The 15,989-nt window shown below is 46.4% G+C and overlaps 1 protein-coding gene across 1 annotated transcript in view; it reads left to right on the forward strand.

Moving 5' to 3' along the window:
- Positions 1–15,989, forward strand: part of ALPK1 (alpha kinase 1) — a 29,270-nt gene that overhangs the window by 8,885 nt on the left and 4,396 nt on the right. The window contains exons 3-11 of the mRNA XM_074588615.1: positions 5,462–5,660; positions 7,182–7,241; positions 7,467–7,553; positions 8,285–8,361; positions 9,949–10,044; positions 10,416–10,520; positions 10,948–12,961; positions 13,682–13,835; positions 14,868–15,030. Of these exons, the coding sequence (XP_074444716.1) occupies positions 5,462–5,660; positions 7,182–7,241; positions 7,467–7,553; positions 8,285–8,361; positions 9,949–10,044; positions 10,416–10,520; positions 10,948–12,961; positions 13,682–13,835; positions 14,868–15,030 (2,955 nt within the window). The remainder of the gene's footprint in view (positions 1–5,461; positions 5,661–7,181; positions 7,242–7,466; positions 7,554–8,284; positions 8,362–9,948; positions 10,045–10,415; positions 10,521–10,947; positions 12,962–13,681; positions 13,836–14,867; positions 15,031–15,989) is intronic.

Consider the following 15,989-nt stretch of genomic DNA (forward strand, 5'->3'; position numbering starts at 1 on the left):
GGCTTTGATCCCGCAAACCCTATTGTGGGTTTTGTCGGAGGACAGCTCTATGCGCACAAGTAGTTCTCTGGTGTGATGATTCGCGCCACGTTAATATTTTAATTTTTTTTTTTTTTTTCATTATCAGAGCCTGTTTGCAAGCCCATTGTAATGACCTGGGGCTTCGCTTCGTTTTTATTGTACGTATCAATAGTTCCTGCATCCAGGCTCAGGCATTCAGCCGCGGACCAGGATCTGCTGGGATAGGTACAGTGCGAATACAAAAGGAAAAGCCCCCAAGAGCAGGGCTCCTGCGGGTCCCTGTCTATGTGTGCAGGCTGACCCTGTGGTCCCTGCCGCGGGTGGGGAAGTGCGAATCCTGGCCCTGCTGGCACAGAATTTCATGGGAGTTAATGGGAATATTGAAAAGAGTAGAAAATAAGGCCCCGTAGCCCTTGCCTGGGTCTTGGTTAATTATGTCCTGATGGATTGCCATTAGGGAAACCGTTCTGAGGGAATGAGGGACGTGCCCTAACTACCCTTAGGTGCGTGTGTGGCACTTAAGAGCTGGGAGCCTTTGAAAAAGAACTAACGAGGGGGCTGAGGATTTAGTTTTCTCCTCCTTCTAACTGTTGGTGTGGTAACAGGAGAATTAAAGCCCTAAATCGTAGCCCTGGGATCTTGGTTGTTCGGGCTGACCTTTTGCTACCTGCCTCATTAAGAGTTCTTCTTGGGTGATCCCAGTGAAACGGAGAGTGGCTGTGGGCTGAATTCAGCCCGAGAGGGAATCTGTGGCACCCTGTTTTGAGGACACAGATTTAGGAAAGAGACTCTTGGATTTTTAGCGCATCGTAATGGTCTTCGGGCCGCCCCCTCGTGGGAGTTCTGTCGCTGGCATTTAGCTGGTTTTAAGGATTAAAACATCCCCTTCAACATAGTATTTTAATATACCGCAGGGAACGGCCACAATAGTTTATAAATAGTCTAGAGCTTGAGCACAGCAGGACAAATCAGGGCCGCAGAATGACTGTTGCACCGATCCTAGGTAATAATTAAGAACGGGTACTCCTGTAGATAACTGCGGACCCCCAGACTCCCACTGCCTTGTCGGACACACAAGGCCCCCAGGAACTCTGCAATGGTCCTCAAGTTAGGGGTGGAAGCCGAGGGCAGCACGTGGAACATCCCAGTAGCAGAAAAAATATATCAGTGGCAAGTCAAACCGCAAAAATGGAGTGTTCTTGAGAAAAGCGGGAGTTGCTCTCACTGTAGGGCTTTTCTCAGCTGGGGAAGCAAGATGTGGTCGGTTGTAAACTGGCCCGTTCTGTGGTGGTTTGAGCTGCTCATAATGGACCTAATGCTGCTCCCGTTGAATAAACACCCAACTCTCTGTTGCCTTCAGGAAGAATGGCTTGAGCTAATTAACAGCTCCAGAAACTCCAAGCCATCAAATGGGGTTCTCCGCTGCTCTGAGCAGAGAGGAAACGGTCCAGGAGCTTCTTATTCCTCAGTCTGCAGCTATTTACTGGGTGACTTGGCTGTCCCGTGTTTCAAGCGGATCCAGCTGCACCTCGTGGATGTGCTTTCTCCTGCCCATCACAGAGGTGGTAGGAGGCTTAATTCCTCGTTATTTGCGGAGCGGGCTCAGATTGCCAGCTGAAAGGCAGAGATTGATAGAGAAGTCCCGTGCGGTGACAGCAGCTTTGGTCTCTTGGAAAGACAGGCTTTGCTAACAGCGCGTGGGGTAAGAGGGTGAAAGGCTTCAGCCAAATCCGTGGGTGTTTTGACTCTGTGTTTAATCTGACAGGGGACGAACCTAGAGGGAAAGAAAACCGGGCAATTTGTTAGGGTTCAGTGAAGTGCTAACTAGGAGCAGCTCTTGGGAGAGAACGAAAGCACCTGGAAGTGAATGCCACCGAAACCCCTGCCTTGTGCACAGAATTACGAATCCATTATTGACTGCTCTTGTTTTTCTGGTGGTGTTTTGTGTTGTGTTTTTTTTTTTTTTAAAAAAGATTTTAAACCTCAGCTGCAGTTGCAAATGAAACAGTCTGAGACAAATGGATACAAGTGAAAAGGCAGAAATGCAGAGCGTCGCCAAAACTGCGGGGACGCTCTGAAAATGAACTGATTCCTGCTCCTGCTTTCTAACCTCGCTGCCTGCGGAGGCGTTTTTCCAAAGGGGACCCTCCTGAGCCTTGAGGCCGGGGGGGGGGTGATTGCCTCCAGGATCTTCGCTTTATAAAGAGGGCAGAGAGAGTGGATTAAATCAATATTTCATTTATTTGGGCTTGTAATTCCTCTTACATCAGCTGCCACATAAAGATTTTCCCCTATTTTCTTCCCCTCCTCCTCGTCCTCATTTACTATGCACCAATAATTTCCCTTTGACGCTTTCCTGCCGGTCCCAGTGCCAGATGGCCCCGGTTCTGAGCTTCTCCCCTCTCTTGGGAGCGGCCCCCATTGTCAATGCAAAGGAGGGCGTCGTGGCTTTGAACCCAAAGCTGGGACCCAAACTTCAGCCCCAGCGTGAGGAGGAGCCAACCCTCTAATGCAGGAAACCATGCAAACAGCACACCCTCCCACTCATCCCCATTAAGTGTGTGTGTGGGGGGGGGGGGGAACCCACCCTTCACCAAAGGCTGTTTTGCATTTTCCCCAATGGTCTGTGTATAGAAATCTGGTGCAAATTTAATTCTCTCACCACCTGATTCCACTTCCCAGCCGTGAGGTTCCCTTTGTGTCATAAACTCAATTAGACGTATGCATTTCACATCATGGACGCAGATGCGAAAACAAAGTGCGCGCGTACCTCGCTCTTTTTCTCTCTCTCTTTCTCTGTAGATGCATCTAGATCGGCTTTAGAGCGATAAAGAAAGTGAGTAAATCTGTTTAGGGCAGTAGCCCGCTATGCGGAACGAAGTGTCCGGCTGCGGCGAGGAGTTTCTGATTGCCTTGGGGTAGGCTGTGACATCTTGGGAGTCGGTAGGGTTTCCCCAGGTCAGGCCTGGGTGACAGGGGAGCCTTACCGCCCCCCCCCCCCCCCCGGCTTTTGCATTTCGGAGTGGCATGGGGAAGGTTTTTGCGCAGGGTTTGGGTGCGCGCCCAGCAGGCCGGTGCGTGAGCCCTAGGTGCTGAGGAATTTTCCAGCCACACGAGTTGGCAGGGCATGAAAGGAGCGGGTATTAATTTCTTGGTGTACTGCTCGGAACGGGGAGTGGGGGACACACGTAATTGCAAAGATTGACATCGAACCATGTTTTCTGTGTGCCACACAGCATGCAGCCCTGCCTTCTAAAAAAAAAAAAAAAAAAAAATAGCCGAGTTTCTCTCCCTGGCTTGACTTTTCTACGTTTTGTGTCCATTTGGGTTTGGAGAGGGACACAAGAGGTTTCGGCATTGAGCAGAGAGTTAAATTATGCAGCTGCAAGACTGCCAAGCCCTTCAGAATAGGATGCTTCGTTTAGATTTTCCACAATGCTATTGAAGTGCTTATTTTCCTCCTGAAGAGACACAAACAGATGCAAACTTCTGTAAACACTTTAGAAATGAATTCAGTGAGTTTGGCCTCTCAGCAGTGCTCAATAGCTGACAGAAAAATGTCTAATTAGTGCAAGTGGAAATAATAGGGCCACTTGGATTCCTTCCATCCTCCTCCAAGTCTACTTTTCCGAGGAACTCAAAGGCCCTTTTGTTTGGTGGGTCACCCTCTCTCAGGCTTTTGTGCTCCGATCTATTAAAGGAAGAAGGGGAGGAAAAAAAAAAAAAAAATAGATTAGGCGATGCTCTGTGCTTAAATATATGGCCTGTTGATGAGCATTTCAAATGGCTGGTTTGCAGTGTCAGTTTACAGGTGCTTGGAGAGGGGGATTCCTCCATTGTTGGCCAGCACAAGCGGAGTTGTGCGTGCTGGGCTCCAGGAATCCTTTTCAAGTGCCATCCTCTTAGAAAAATCCAACTTGGGGTCAGGGGAAAAAAAAGAAAAAAAAGAAAAAAAAAAAAAAGGGAAATTTGTAGGAATCCGCCTGGCCGAACTGCAAACGAGCTAGGAAATACTTGCAACAGATTGGTGCTTCGGGCCGTACGTCGCGGGCTCTTCTCCGACTGGTTTGACGGGGGTTTTCCCCTGCACGCCTCAGATGGTGGTCGTGCTGCTCAAAATCAAGAGCGAGGTCTTGCTGTCGGGTTGTGGGGCTCTGAGCTAAAAGCAAAGAGGATCGAAATGAGGGTGGGGGGGAGTCCGAGGAGCCTGAGCGGAGTCTAAAGCGGCTCGTGGACGTTGCTGCCTCTCTGGCCCTGCCTGTGCGTTTACACAAGGAGGCCGATGCTAAGACGAAAATGGGAGATAGCTGCCAAACTTGATGTTTTAGTGAGGATTTGGACAAAGTTTTCTCGGCAGTCTCTCGTGCTCTTGGTGATGCTGTGGGGCCTGATCCTCCCTCCCCCGTGTTGCTTTTACTCTGTCTATGAGTAGTGCGTCCCACTGATGTGAATGAGATGAGAAACGTGTCCTTTTTATGAGGCAGCTTTCTATGGTTTAGGGCATTTTTTTTGTTTTTTCTTTCCTGCTGTGGTTGACCGCGCCGCAAAGCAGTACTCGACCATCGCCAGCTCCCAGGTATTCGAGCCAGGCTGGGCAGCAGGAAGCCGGGCTCTCTGTAGGCAGCCCAACGGATTACTAGAACTAATAACAATTAGTTTAAAAAGGGGACACGAGTCTGTAAAGACTGGAAATGCTCACTCCAGCCATTGTCCCGGATGGAGCTCAAACCATCCCATCCTTTGTATACCACAAACAAACAAACAGGCCAGGAATCTGATGTTTTTCCCCTGCGGGTCATCTTTAATAGCAACTAAATCTGTATGAACTCTCTTGGATTCCCACAGTGGTTGAACCATCACACCGACACGGGGAACCAGCCGGAGCTCCTGGGATAGTGTGCTGTTAAGAGGCCAGGAGGCCAGGAAGGACAGCCGTGAGGAGGCACACAGCCTCACCGCGGTTGCAGAAATCCACCAAATTATGCGGTTGCGAATACTAAAGAACAATTAGAAAGACCCCCCCCAAAAAATCAGGAGTGATACCTGCAGGTCAAACAAAATAAACAGCTGGAACCTTCCTATCTTAAAAATGAAAATATGATCAGGAACAGGCATAGGTTATGATAAATCCTTTCTGATCACCATCACAAAGACTTTCTCCATCATGTAAATGGCTAGTAAAGATTATAAGGTGAGTAGAAATTTTGAGACAGCCTTTGAATTGCTAGGGAATACTTGCTTCTCGTCATGTTCAGCGTTTCACTTGCTGCAGAGCTGTGTAGCCACCTTGCAGCAAATAACTAGGAGTATCCCATCTGTTCTAAAATGGTACGTCGGCAGCACCGTTGGGCAGAGGGTTACTAAAGGTGAGTATTTTCTGTAGACGTTTCACTGAGCCTTTGCGCGGTGAGTCTCTCCACGGCACTGGTGTTCTTTTCAGGTTTATTTGAAAGCCTCCATCATGGTCAAGGACTGCGTAACGGCAGCTGCTATTGTCTTCCTGATCGACCGGTTCCTCTATTGGATTGATGCCTCCAGCAAACTTCTTCAGATCGCCAAGGGCTTGCACAAGCTCCAGCCCACCACGCCGATCGGTCCTCAGGTGCTCATCCGGCAGGCTCGCCTCTCCGTCAACACAGGTACCCGTCGCTTTTCTCAGCTCAAGCCCAATTAGGAACTACTTGACTTTGAAGAAGATACTTTGTCCCTTGCTGGGGATGACATGCTTACGGCCCCCGTGCCACGTTTTCAAACGGCGCAGCCCACTCCCAGCCCTCTTGAGCCCTCCCAGCTCCTCTCACTAGCACAAAGGGGCTGGTATAAAGGGTTTCAGAGCCAAAGCAGGAGAGAAAATTGTGAAAGGGTGTGGAAAATACTAATTGGAGCTTTTGTTCCTTAACAAATCTTCCCTGCTGGTTTCAAACAGGGATATCTGAATTGCTATACTTCTGACCAAGGGCCTTTAAAAAGTAAATTAGAATCCCGGCATTTTCTCTGCACTGTCCCAGCTGCCTTTTTTTTTTTTTTTTTTTTTTTTTTTTTTACTTCGGTGGGACCACTTGACTATGCAAACAATGCAGCTTACAACCCCTCGAGGATAAATTGATTTAAAAAAAAAAAAAACATTCCATCATTCTTATAACAAAGGCAACACCTGAACTATTTTTAATGTTATCTTCCCACTGTCCCTGGGGATACTTCCCACTCCCACCGGGGAGAAGAAAACAAAGCCAGACAAACCTCCTCTGAAAAACCCAACTGAGGAGTATTTTATTTGCAGAAAAGAGAACTATAAGTTCCCTGCGTAGCCATTTTTATTCGTGGCTGTGGGCTTCTCATGCCATGGTGCCTGGGTGCTGGCGCACTCCAGTCGATGGGAGTGATAGTCCAGCCGACACTTACTCCGCTTCACTGGCCGGAGCAGCCTTCGTGAATTCAGCCAGACAATTGAGACAAAAAGCAAGGTTTGACACGCATAAAGCTGATCAAATTAGACCTTAAGGCGTCTCCTGCAGCCCATCAACCTGCCACGGGTGACTCCGGCCGCGCGACAAAACCTCTGAGCCGTATGACAGGGGGCTGAAAGGCAGAATCCCCACTTTGTGTTGCGTGCCGCACCCTTTCTCTGTATTTTTGGGGTATATTTTCTGTGCTTAAGATGGTTTTTAAAAGCTAGGTAGAGAGCGACAGGGAGGTGGCATAGCCTTTGGCTAAACCAGATATAATAGGTAATTTCATCTTACTTTGCAACCACCTATTATAGAATTTAGCACACGTACGCTTAAGACTGTCGACGGCAACAAATCTACGTGCAGGTGATATCGGGGTGTATCGAGTTTCCATATCATACAGCTTCTCGAGGAGATTTTCTGAAGCAAGTGCCTGGCTAGAAACAGTTGCCTCACGGGCGTTTTTTGCAATATTTGTTGTGTGAGGGAGATAGCCCCTCTCAAAGAGATTCCTGAGCGTGAGGTGGCATCTGCAGCGCGGGCTTAATGGGAAAGCTTAGTCTAAGTGTGGACACGACGACAGTGCTGGGAAGAAGAGTACGATCTGCAGGGGCTGTCACTGATGAATGTTTTTGTTCATTTCATGCCACGTGATGCATTTTTATATTCATTTTCTATCCTTTTTTTTTTTACTTATTTATTTTTAATCAGGTAAACTTTTAAAAGCTGAATATATCCTAAGCAACCTCATTAACAACAACGGAGCAACAGGTACATACAAATTTCTTTTCCAATTTCATAATTGCTATTTTGGTGGGATTTTTGATACTAATTCCGATAGCCACGCAAGCTTCAAATCGAGCCAGTCTGACCTCAGTAATGACTCCTTACATCACGTTTCTCTTTTCTTCACCGTTCTTTGCTAAAATGTGGAAACTGCAACTTTGTTTTGAACTTCCCATAGTTCTCTGCTGAGTTTTTCCACTCTCTCTGCAGGTACCTGGCGATACGCTAAGGAAAGCGACAGGATTCTCGTTCAGTCAGTCTGCTTACAAATCAGAGGACAGATTCTGCAAAAGCTTGGTGGGGCTTTTTTCTATAAACATCTGCTCAAGGTTTTCCCCTGCCGTTTGTTTTTTTGTTGGTTTTTTTTTTTTTTTTTTATTTGCAGTCAAGCTTTAAAATGGTACAGTTGGCATATGTCAGAGGTTTAGCTAGTGGAGAAGCCTGATGCCTGTAACGCAGCCACAGGAGATGAGTTGTGCATCCATCTCTTTGCAGCAAGGACCTAGAGCCATGTACCAAGCAAAACGTATTTTAGAAATTCACATTGTTGTTATTAATCCTACCAGAAGCTGAGGAGCGTGCTGAAACGTTGCTCCTTTTATCCTGTGCTACTCCATGTTTGCTAGCACTTCTCCCAGATTCACCGTTCCCAAAGGCACACGGTAGTTTATCAGAGGAACATCACAGCAATTTCCTCTCTCAAGACAAGAAACCCCATCATTTCTGGCACGATGGGCTTCTGGATTCAGGGTTTGGCACTCGAGGCCAACAGCCTTCATTTTATGCTTTTGCTGTGACCTTTCGTCTTCCGTGGCTGTTGAGCTCAAGTCTTTTATGAACATAAAATGTGTGTTTATGCACAGCCAAAAGCTAAAGGAAACTAATAAATGTTCGGTGTCACCAAAGCAAAAAAAGACATAGTTTTATACTGTTTTGAAGGTTCCTGACTCAAGGAGGCGTAAAATAAACTATTGAAAGCCCTCTGTAGCAGTAATCCGCGTAGTGACTATTTTTCTGATTTATTTCAGGGATGTGGTATGAGGCAGCAGAGTTGATCTGGGCTTCGGTCGTGGGATATTTCAAACTTCCTCAACCAGATAAAAAGGTGGTGTTTCCTTTTCGCTCTGGCTATCTTTGCCACTCTAACAATCGTTGCAGATGAGCAACTTTACTTCAGAAAAGTCTTCTAGCAATAATGTTTCGGTTACGCACCTCAGCCGAGGTTAACATGCAGGATAAATGTTCTCGCCGAAGTCTGTATTGCACGTTGTTTCCGCATGCATGCCCAGACTTACGGGCACCTTTTTTTCCTGCAGGGCAATGAAAGTAATAGTTTCCATTAAGCAGAATCAGCTGAAGTGAACCATCGCTGAGGGTGCCTGTGACAAGGGCAGAATGCAGCCACAGATTTTATTAATTTATCTGTTTATTAGCAGTAAGGCTAATTTTTTGTTCCTAGTAACCGAGCGTGTCTATTTGCCGGAGTGCTCACAAGCTGCACTACGCTATCTGTTGTGGGCGATGGATGTTCCTTGGCACTGCCACATCTGAACACCTTGCAACAGCTACCGTGTCTCTCTCTAACACCTTTGGGAGGCTTGGCTGCGCTAATCTCGAAGCAATGTCACAGCATGTGTCCGTAGCTAAACAGGAATGTGAACCTAAGTCTTGCAAGTCCTAGGGTGATGCCTTAAGAAGTTTCGTAACTGCACCCCAGCATAGGATATCCCACAAAAGCAGACCCCGTCACCTCTCCTCTGCCTTACCTTAGAGCTTGACCTCAATTTCAGAACACCTCTCTGGGAGCAAAGGTGTGTAGTGAATTTGGCGGCAAGCACACAGCTATTTCCCGGCGATCTTAACTATTTAGCTGCGCGCAGACCCTTAGCTAGCACGTATAAATCAAATCTTCCAGAGAGAGAGACAATTAGCAAGTTCATAGATCTGCGTGTTACGTGTTCCTGTCTTATTTTTTAATTGGTTCTATAGAACCGATTCCAAATTACTAAAGAAAACAATTGGAAAACGAAGATTAAATTATCAACACCAAGATCCTCTTGGCTTTTGTCCACCGCTGTTCATTTGGTTTTTAAACAGTGCAGTAAGTTAGGGGAGTGCATTAAAAATAGGATGCTTGTTTTCTTAGGCTGTGCCTGGTGAGCATTTATTACTTCTATCATCTCTCTAGGCATCTTCACCTTGAATTTTTTAGAAAGGCTGGGATCAACTGGCCGGTTCTTAAACATGATTTTTGGCTTTCTGTCATCTTTTCTGAAAAACAACAGTAAAACAGATTGAGTTTTTTCTTTGTTCAGATATGATTAGCCAAGGGCTTCATGCAGCTTTTGGTGATATCACGAGAATTCACTTTCATTGTCACAAACAGCGCCTTGGGAAAATAACAATGCTAAGGAAAATGCAATGCTATTTAAGTTGAAACCTAGAGCTAGTGGTAATCGGGATAGCTGCCACTCATGGAAACTCAAGACGTATCCACCAGGCCACACTTTTCTGCAAGTGGGAATTAACAAAATCCTACCACGGTGGCGTCTCTGAATTTCTTAGCCGTGCTTCCCTTTGTTTGTTTCTTTTTTTTCCTGGTGTGCTCTACATGGAACCAACATTATTGTGAGCAGTAAAATTCAAAAGACAAGGGGAAAAACACGATCATAATTTTCCATTTCTCTTTCAGGGAATTGCTACTTCCTTGGGTATTATGGCAGACATATTTGCTTCCATGAATGACAAGGATTACGTCCGGTTTAAATCCAGTGCTGAGATTGATCTGGTAAGACTTGGTTTGGTATTTGTGTGTGTATATTCTTCAGGTGGACTGTATGTCGTTGTCCCAAATTCACCCACACTTTGTTCTTCCTCCTGTTCCTCTCCTGTGCTGAGAGGGCTGAAGAAACTTCCGTTACTGCTGTTGTAAAAGTTCATTAGCGCCTAGATGGAAGAATGCCTTGCTTCAGGAAAAAGAAAATATTAAGAGTATTTACAGACCCAAAGGTCTCAGAGAGCTCATGGAACCTACAACACACAAGAAACAAATCCCAAGCTGCCTCGCTTCAATTGAACAGGGTTGCTTACCAGGTAGACCCATCTCTTTGAAAAGAAAGCCTTTAAGGTGAGGTTTTCCCTCTTTTTTTATTTCCCTAGAGCCTTCTCCGAGAGTTCGGTCATCGCTTATTATCAGCTGCTGAGGCCTGCAAACTCGCGGCAGCCTACAGCCAGTACACCCCACTGTTTGTCCTCACAGCCGTGGTAGGTATTAGCCTTCATTCTGAAAGTGCTATTTGTATAAGAGAAGAGTCCGGGCTATTAGATTTGGCTGTAATCCGGCTTCCAAACATTACGTCATGCAGGGTATTGTGTCCGTGTTGTGGGTATGACGCTATACGTTGCTCTGCACTCCAATCAGAAGCTAAACAGATGGGCAGAAAGCAGTATCTGTCCACAGACTGAGGATGCGCTTTCAGGCCCATTTGGGAATGCTGCTGCTTCTGTAATTACAGCTATATTTCAAAGGAAAAAGAGCACGATTCCCTCCAGGAAACACAGCAGCAGGCAGTTAGAGCCGACGTTTGCTTCAAATTGTACAAGGGAAAGAAACATATTTTTCTGCCCTTTGTTTATCTCTGCCAGAAGTCCAGGTTTTTAATTCCTTCATTTCTCTTTCTTCCCTTCCCAGAACATCCGTGGGGTGTGTTTGCTATCCTACAGTCACTCCAAGGACTGTCCCCCAGAAAAGAGAAAGTTCTACCTGTCCGAAGCCAAAGAATCCTTTGAGATCGGCCTCCTCACCAAGGACGATAACAGTCCCATCACCAGCAAGCAGGAGCTCCATAGTTTTATTAAAGCGGCTTTCTGCCTCGCAACCGTGCATCGATGGCTCTACGGGGAGAGCGAGAACCTCCGTGAGGTGCGTCAACTGTGTAAAGAAGCCATGGGAAAACTGCATTCCTACAGCACTTCATCGACGGAAGAGGAAGAGAAAGGAATGCTTGCCAAGGAGATCATGTCTCTGATCGCATCCGTGAAGAAGCGCCTGCGGGTGGAAAGCTTCCCTAATTCTGATGCTAGGTCTTACGTTCCAGACGGTTACAAAGGCACAGTGGAAAAGCCTATCCTGCAGCAGGAAGTCAGCTTTGAGAAGATCCTTGCCATGCATTCTCAGCATCATCTGTCAGTGTGTGAAGTGTTTGAAAATACTTGCAGGCTTCATAAAACCGCACCAGGAGAAACCCAAGTGGGAGTTTGTATCACAACCTTAAGAACAGAAACCAAAACCGTAGACACTGTGTGTACTACTGAGGACACAGCGTACCAGAGGAAAGGCGCTGCGAAAATGCCGAATTCACCAGCAGCAGGAAGTAGCTCAGAGAGACTCAGTGGCCAAAGAAATAAATACATCGGTTCTGATGTGATGAAAATTTCCTTCGATGAAGAGACTGAGCCGTTCGAAATAGAAAAAAATGATGAGAACAGTGCTTTCAGCAGGTGGCAAAAGAGGAGTCAAAGCACTACTTCAGACAGCTCTTGGTGCAAGCTTTCAAAATCAAGTTACTCTTCCAGCTGGGAGGAACTAAACTCTAACAGCAGCAAAGAGTCTCCCAGGGAAGGGCAGCAGCAGGAAAAGGGCTCAGCGGAGGAGCAGTGTTGCACAACAGAATCTGATGAAAACGGTCAGGCTGCATACTTGAGCTCACTACCTCCCAGAGCCTGGCGTCCGTCCCCTCGAGAGCCTCCGCAGAGCCGTCGGGGATCTCCTCAACCTTCCTTAGAGGTAGCTGGGAGGCTGGTAGAGAAGGCGGCTCTTTGTGGAGAAGAGCTACGGGAGGGAAGACACGGTGGAAAGAGCTCGTCAGAAAAGAAAGCGCAGGAGGTGAACAACGCGGTTCCTTCCCTCTCCACCCCTTACTCTGTTCCTACCAGGCTGGAGGAAGAGGAGGAGGAGGAGGAGTCCTCCTCCCGGGCAGAGCTGGGCTGCAGGACCAAGGACAGCGGCAGGGAGGGTGGTGGGACCCGCAGCCGGTTGGGGTGGGTCGACCCAGAAGGAGAGACGGCAGAGAGCACCGAGGATCCCTCCTTCGAGGCACGACCCCCCCCAAACAGGGATGCTTCCGTACTACCAACGAGCATCGAGCCGAAAATGGCCGGCGACTCCTCTGTGCGTGACTGGCTGAGGAAATCTGCCGTGGTGGGAAACGGATCTCTCAAAGTGCCTGAAGTTGACGGCCAAGCAGAAACAGTAGATGACACTGAATTTGATTTCATCAGCATTGGAGACCTAGTAAACAATTCTCCTACGGCGTCTGTTCCGGAGCATCAGTCCAGTGCACCAACAGCTTTGTCCTCGGGGGGAAAGATATCCATAACTGAGCACTTTGATTGTGCCACTACTGAAGAAGATGAAGAAAAGTCTCAGGATGTGGTGAGCAGCAAGAGACAATCCAGTTCATCTCTGAGTTCCTGGTACAAAGCGGGACAGATGCCCAGGAGTTCCCCTGAAAGTCCATTTCTGAGCACAAGGGGAAGTGGTTTCATCTTCACGCCTGGGAGAACGAAGGAAGAAGTCCTTGACGCTCGATTTCTGAAGGATGATGATTACATGCAGCTTCTGGCAGGGGTGGAGCATAACTGGCTTGTCCAGAGACTGGTGCCTGCTGGAATTTTTAAGTCTAAACAGCTTCGTAAAGCATACTGTAAGTTTCCATACAGCAATGGGCATTTGCACACAGCAAGAGGTTCTCCTGCAGAGAACAGTCTTTTCAGACTCAGGCTTTTTAACACAATGTTTGAGTCATCGTTTATTAGGACTTAATTTTTTGTTGTTTTATGAGGTTTTGTATAAGAATTTTAGCAATGGAAGAACACTCCCTTGAACCATTTTCTCCCGTTCCTTCTTACCCATTTGCACATCAGTCATAGATGATGGGCTCCAACTCCATGCCCACTCAGTCCCACCTGCTTCAATCCCTTCATGCAAGAGGTAACATACGCTACTGGAACTCCCTGTGCCAGTTCATCAAGCCCTTTCCACCCCATTACTTGAGTCTCTGGTTTTGTCTGCAACCTAAGACAATGATTATTAAGTGAATAATAAATAACGACCATCCCTTCATATGCAGACGCTTGATGTATATATGAAGAAATACAGAAGGTAGGACTAATAGGCTGCCTCATTTAGCTCGTTAAGTAAAACCTACTTAGGGCTTATCCCATCTTGCGTGTCTCAAGCCCGTTGAGCATTTTTTTGTCCTTAATGTAAAATATCCAACTCTGAACCTACGTACCTCTTCTTAAATATGTCATAGCCCCGTACATTGCTTCTCTCCTGGGTGCTGGTTATTTCATCCCTCGGCACAGGCTTAGAGCAGTCCTGTGGAATTGTCCATTCTACTCGTGGTGTTTTCTTTTTGTAGCTGCTCTTCTTCTAAAATACTCGAAGAAATCAGGCCTCTGGACAGGCCAAGAAACGGCTGTATTCATTGGAGACTACCTGAACGTGGCAAAGGAAGGCAAACAGAGAAGTGCATTTTGGATACACTTTCTGCACCAAGAAGAAAGTCTGGGCAGGTATTGACCGAACCAGTTTCTGAAACTAAGTATTTATGAGTGTTGCTTCTGTGTAAATATGAATTAAAACTGTCTGGTAGGATTAGTCTTACACCTGTGATTCAGCTAGTCCAGTGCCTTGTTAGACAGTAGCTTTTATCAAGTGTTTTCAGAAGACAGTACAAGTTTTTACTCGGACAACTACAGAAATCATTGCAACAGTGGGAGAAGATTGTTCCTTTAGTCTGTTTCAACTATCTGGTTAGATTTTGACTGATTTTCTGTAGCAAGTATGTTTTATGGCTTTCCCGAATCTCTTGGGCATTTTGGCAGTCTTTCACTCCACGTAACTCTCTACTTTTTAATCTCTGGGAAGAAAAAGCTACTTCACTGTTGACTTCGGACAGCCATGGTAGTGTTCATTTGCTCATGACAATTCTTAGGCCTGACTTCACCTTTGTCTGTGCTGGGATAATCTCCTGGGAGCTTAAATGCTCCTTCCTTTTTATTTGACCTCTGCTTTTGCATGCATTAGAGAATTAGCAATATACGTATGTATCTCGCAATACCTATAGGCAGAAAGGTGTTTCACTTACTTTAATTTCAGCAGCAGGTTTATGCAATGGATGCATCTGCTCTGAAAGCTTCATAAACTCCTCTGCACCAGCAGACCTCTGCTAACTGCTAATTGCAGATTTTGGATTGTTATTAGAAGTAGCTTATGAATTATTATGGGTTAAGAACAGTATTTTAAGTGTGTCCGAGTTGGGTCTCCCTTCCGAGTCAAGAAGAGTTGACTTTAAATGTTCCAGTGTTATGAAACCCCCGTCCTAGGATTTGATCGATCGGTACAGCATTTTATGCCTGTAAGAGCTATAAAATAAAACACCCACAACTTCAATCCCTGCCGTTTTAAATGCATCGCCAATGGCTGGCTTTGCTTCTGCACAGCCAAGCTCTGCTTTGTCGTGATGGTTCTGTATCACAGGTAGGGCTTCCCAAGTGCAGTCTGCTGCAAATCGGGCTACACCAAACACTTCTCTCTTTGTGTAGGTACGTTGGGAAAGAATATAAAGAAGAAAAAGGACTTCTTCATCATTTCAGTGACGTGGAACGGCAAATGACTGCCCAGTACTACGTGACAGAATTCAACAAAAGGCTGTATGAGCAAAAGCTCCCTACGCAGATCTTTTATATCCCATCTGCAGTACTCCTGGTAAGAACTGTCTTCTAAGCAATGCAAAAGAATAGATGGGAAGAGTGTCTTCAGTCAATTTTGATCTTAAAATACCAGCAGTTAAGCCACCTCTGGATGACTCTTACCTGATGGCTGCATTTGCTCATTTCAGGACAGAAGACGCCTACCTGCAGGGCTACAAGTTCATGGGTAGACTGGCAGAAAAGATGCCACGTCCTATTAGAAGTTAGAAACTCACTTGTAAATGAAACCCGGGAGTTACCCAGCCTTTTATATCGTCTGGGTGTCCTGGCACAGAGGTCAAAGCTGACGTCCGGCCCCTGGCGGGAAAGCGAAAGATCTTTTCTTTATTCTTAGGCTTAACTTCCCATTTGACTTGTGTTCCAAATACGGGGAGCCACCCTCCACAGTAGAGCGTTGAACTCATTGTTCATGATGAGTAGGTATATGATGGCATACTATGCATGTTCCTTTTTCTGTAAGCCATTCTGGCGCTAGATCTAGCTCTATGGCACCAGATCTGGCTCTGTGCCGCTCACTAATAAGGCCTAACGAGAGCCTGGCATCCGTACCCGTAAGTCTCTGAACACAGAAATGACTGGAAAAAAAAAACAACCCAAACCCTCCCACTGGTTATTTACACACTGAAGAAGGACCAGGTGCTGGTTTAGCCACATCTTTTCAGCTTTTTCGCTTCTTCTTTAGACACAGTCTCCTGGAAGAAGAAGTTTCCTGGATCTTTCTAGAATTCATTGCTCATGGAGTTTGCCCTGTCAGGCTGACTTTGTGTTGGATCTTGTAACGCTCTTCGTTCTAGTTAAATGTGAGCTCCTCATCTAAACAGCTGGTGTTTTGCATCAGCAGCGGGTTATCGTGAAGACTCTTTCCATCCATCTTATGACGGAAAGTTCTTGGAGGAAAAAACAAGACTTCAGTAGTTAGAGGAGCTGTAGCATCCTTGTTTTCACATCTCTGCT

The sequence above is a fragment of the Larus michahellis genome, chromosome 5, assembly GCF_964199755.1.
Source record: "Larus michahellis chromosome 5, bLarMic1.1, whole genome shotgun sequence".
NCBI lineage: Eukaryota > Metazoa > Chordata > Aves > Charadriiformes > Laridae > Larus > Larus michahellis.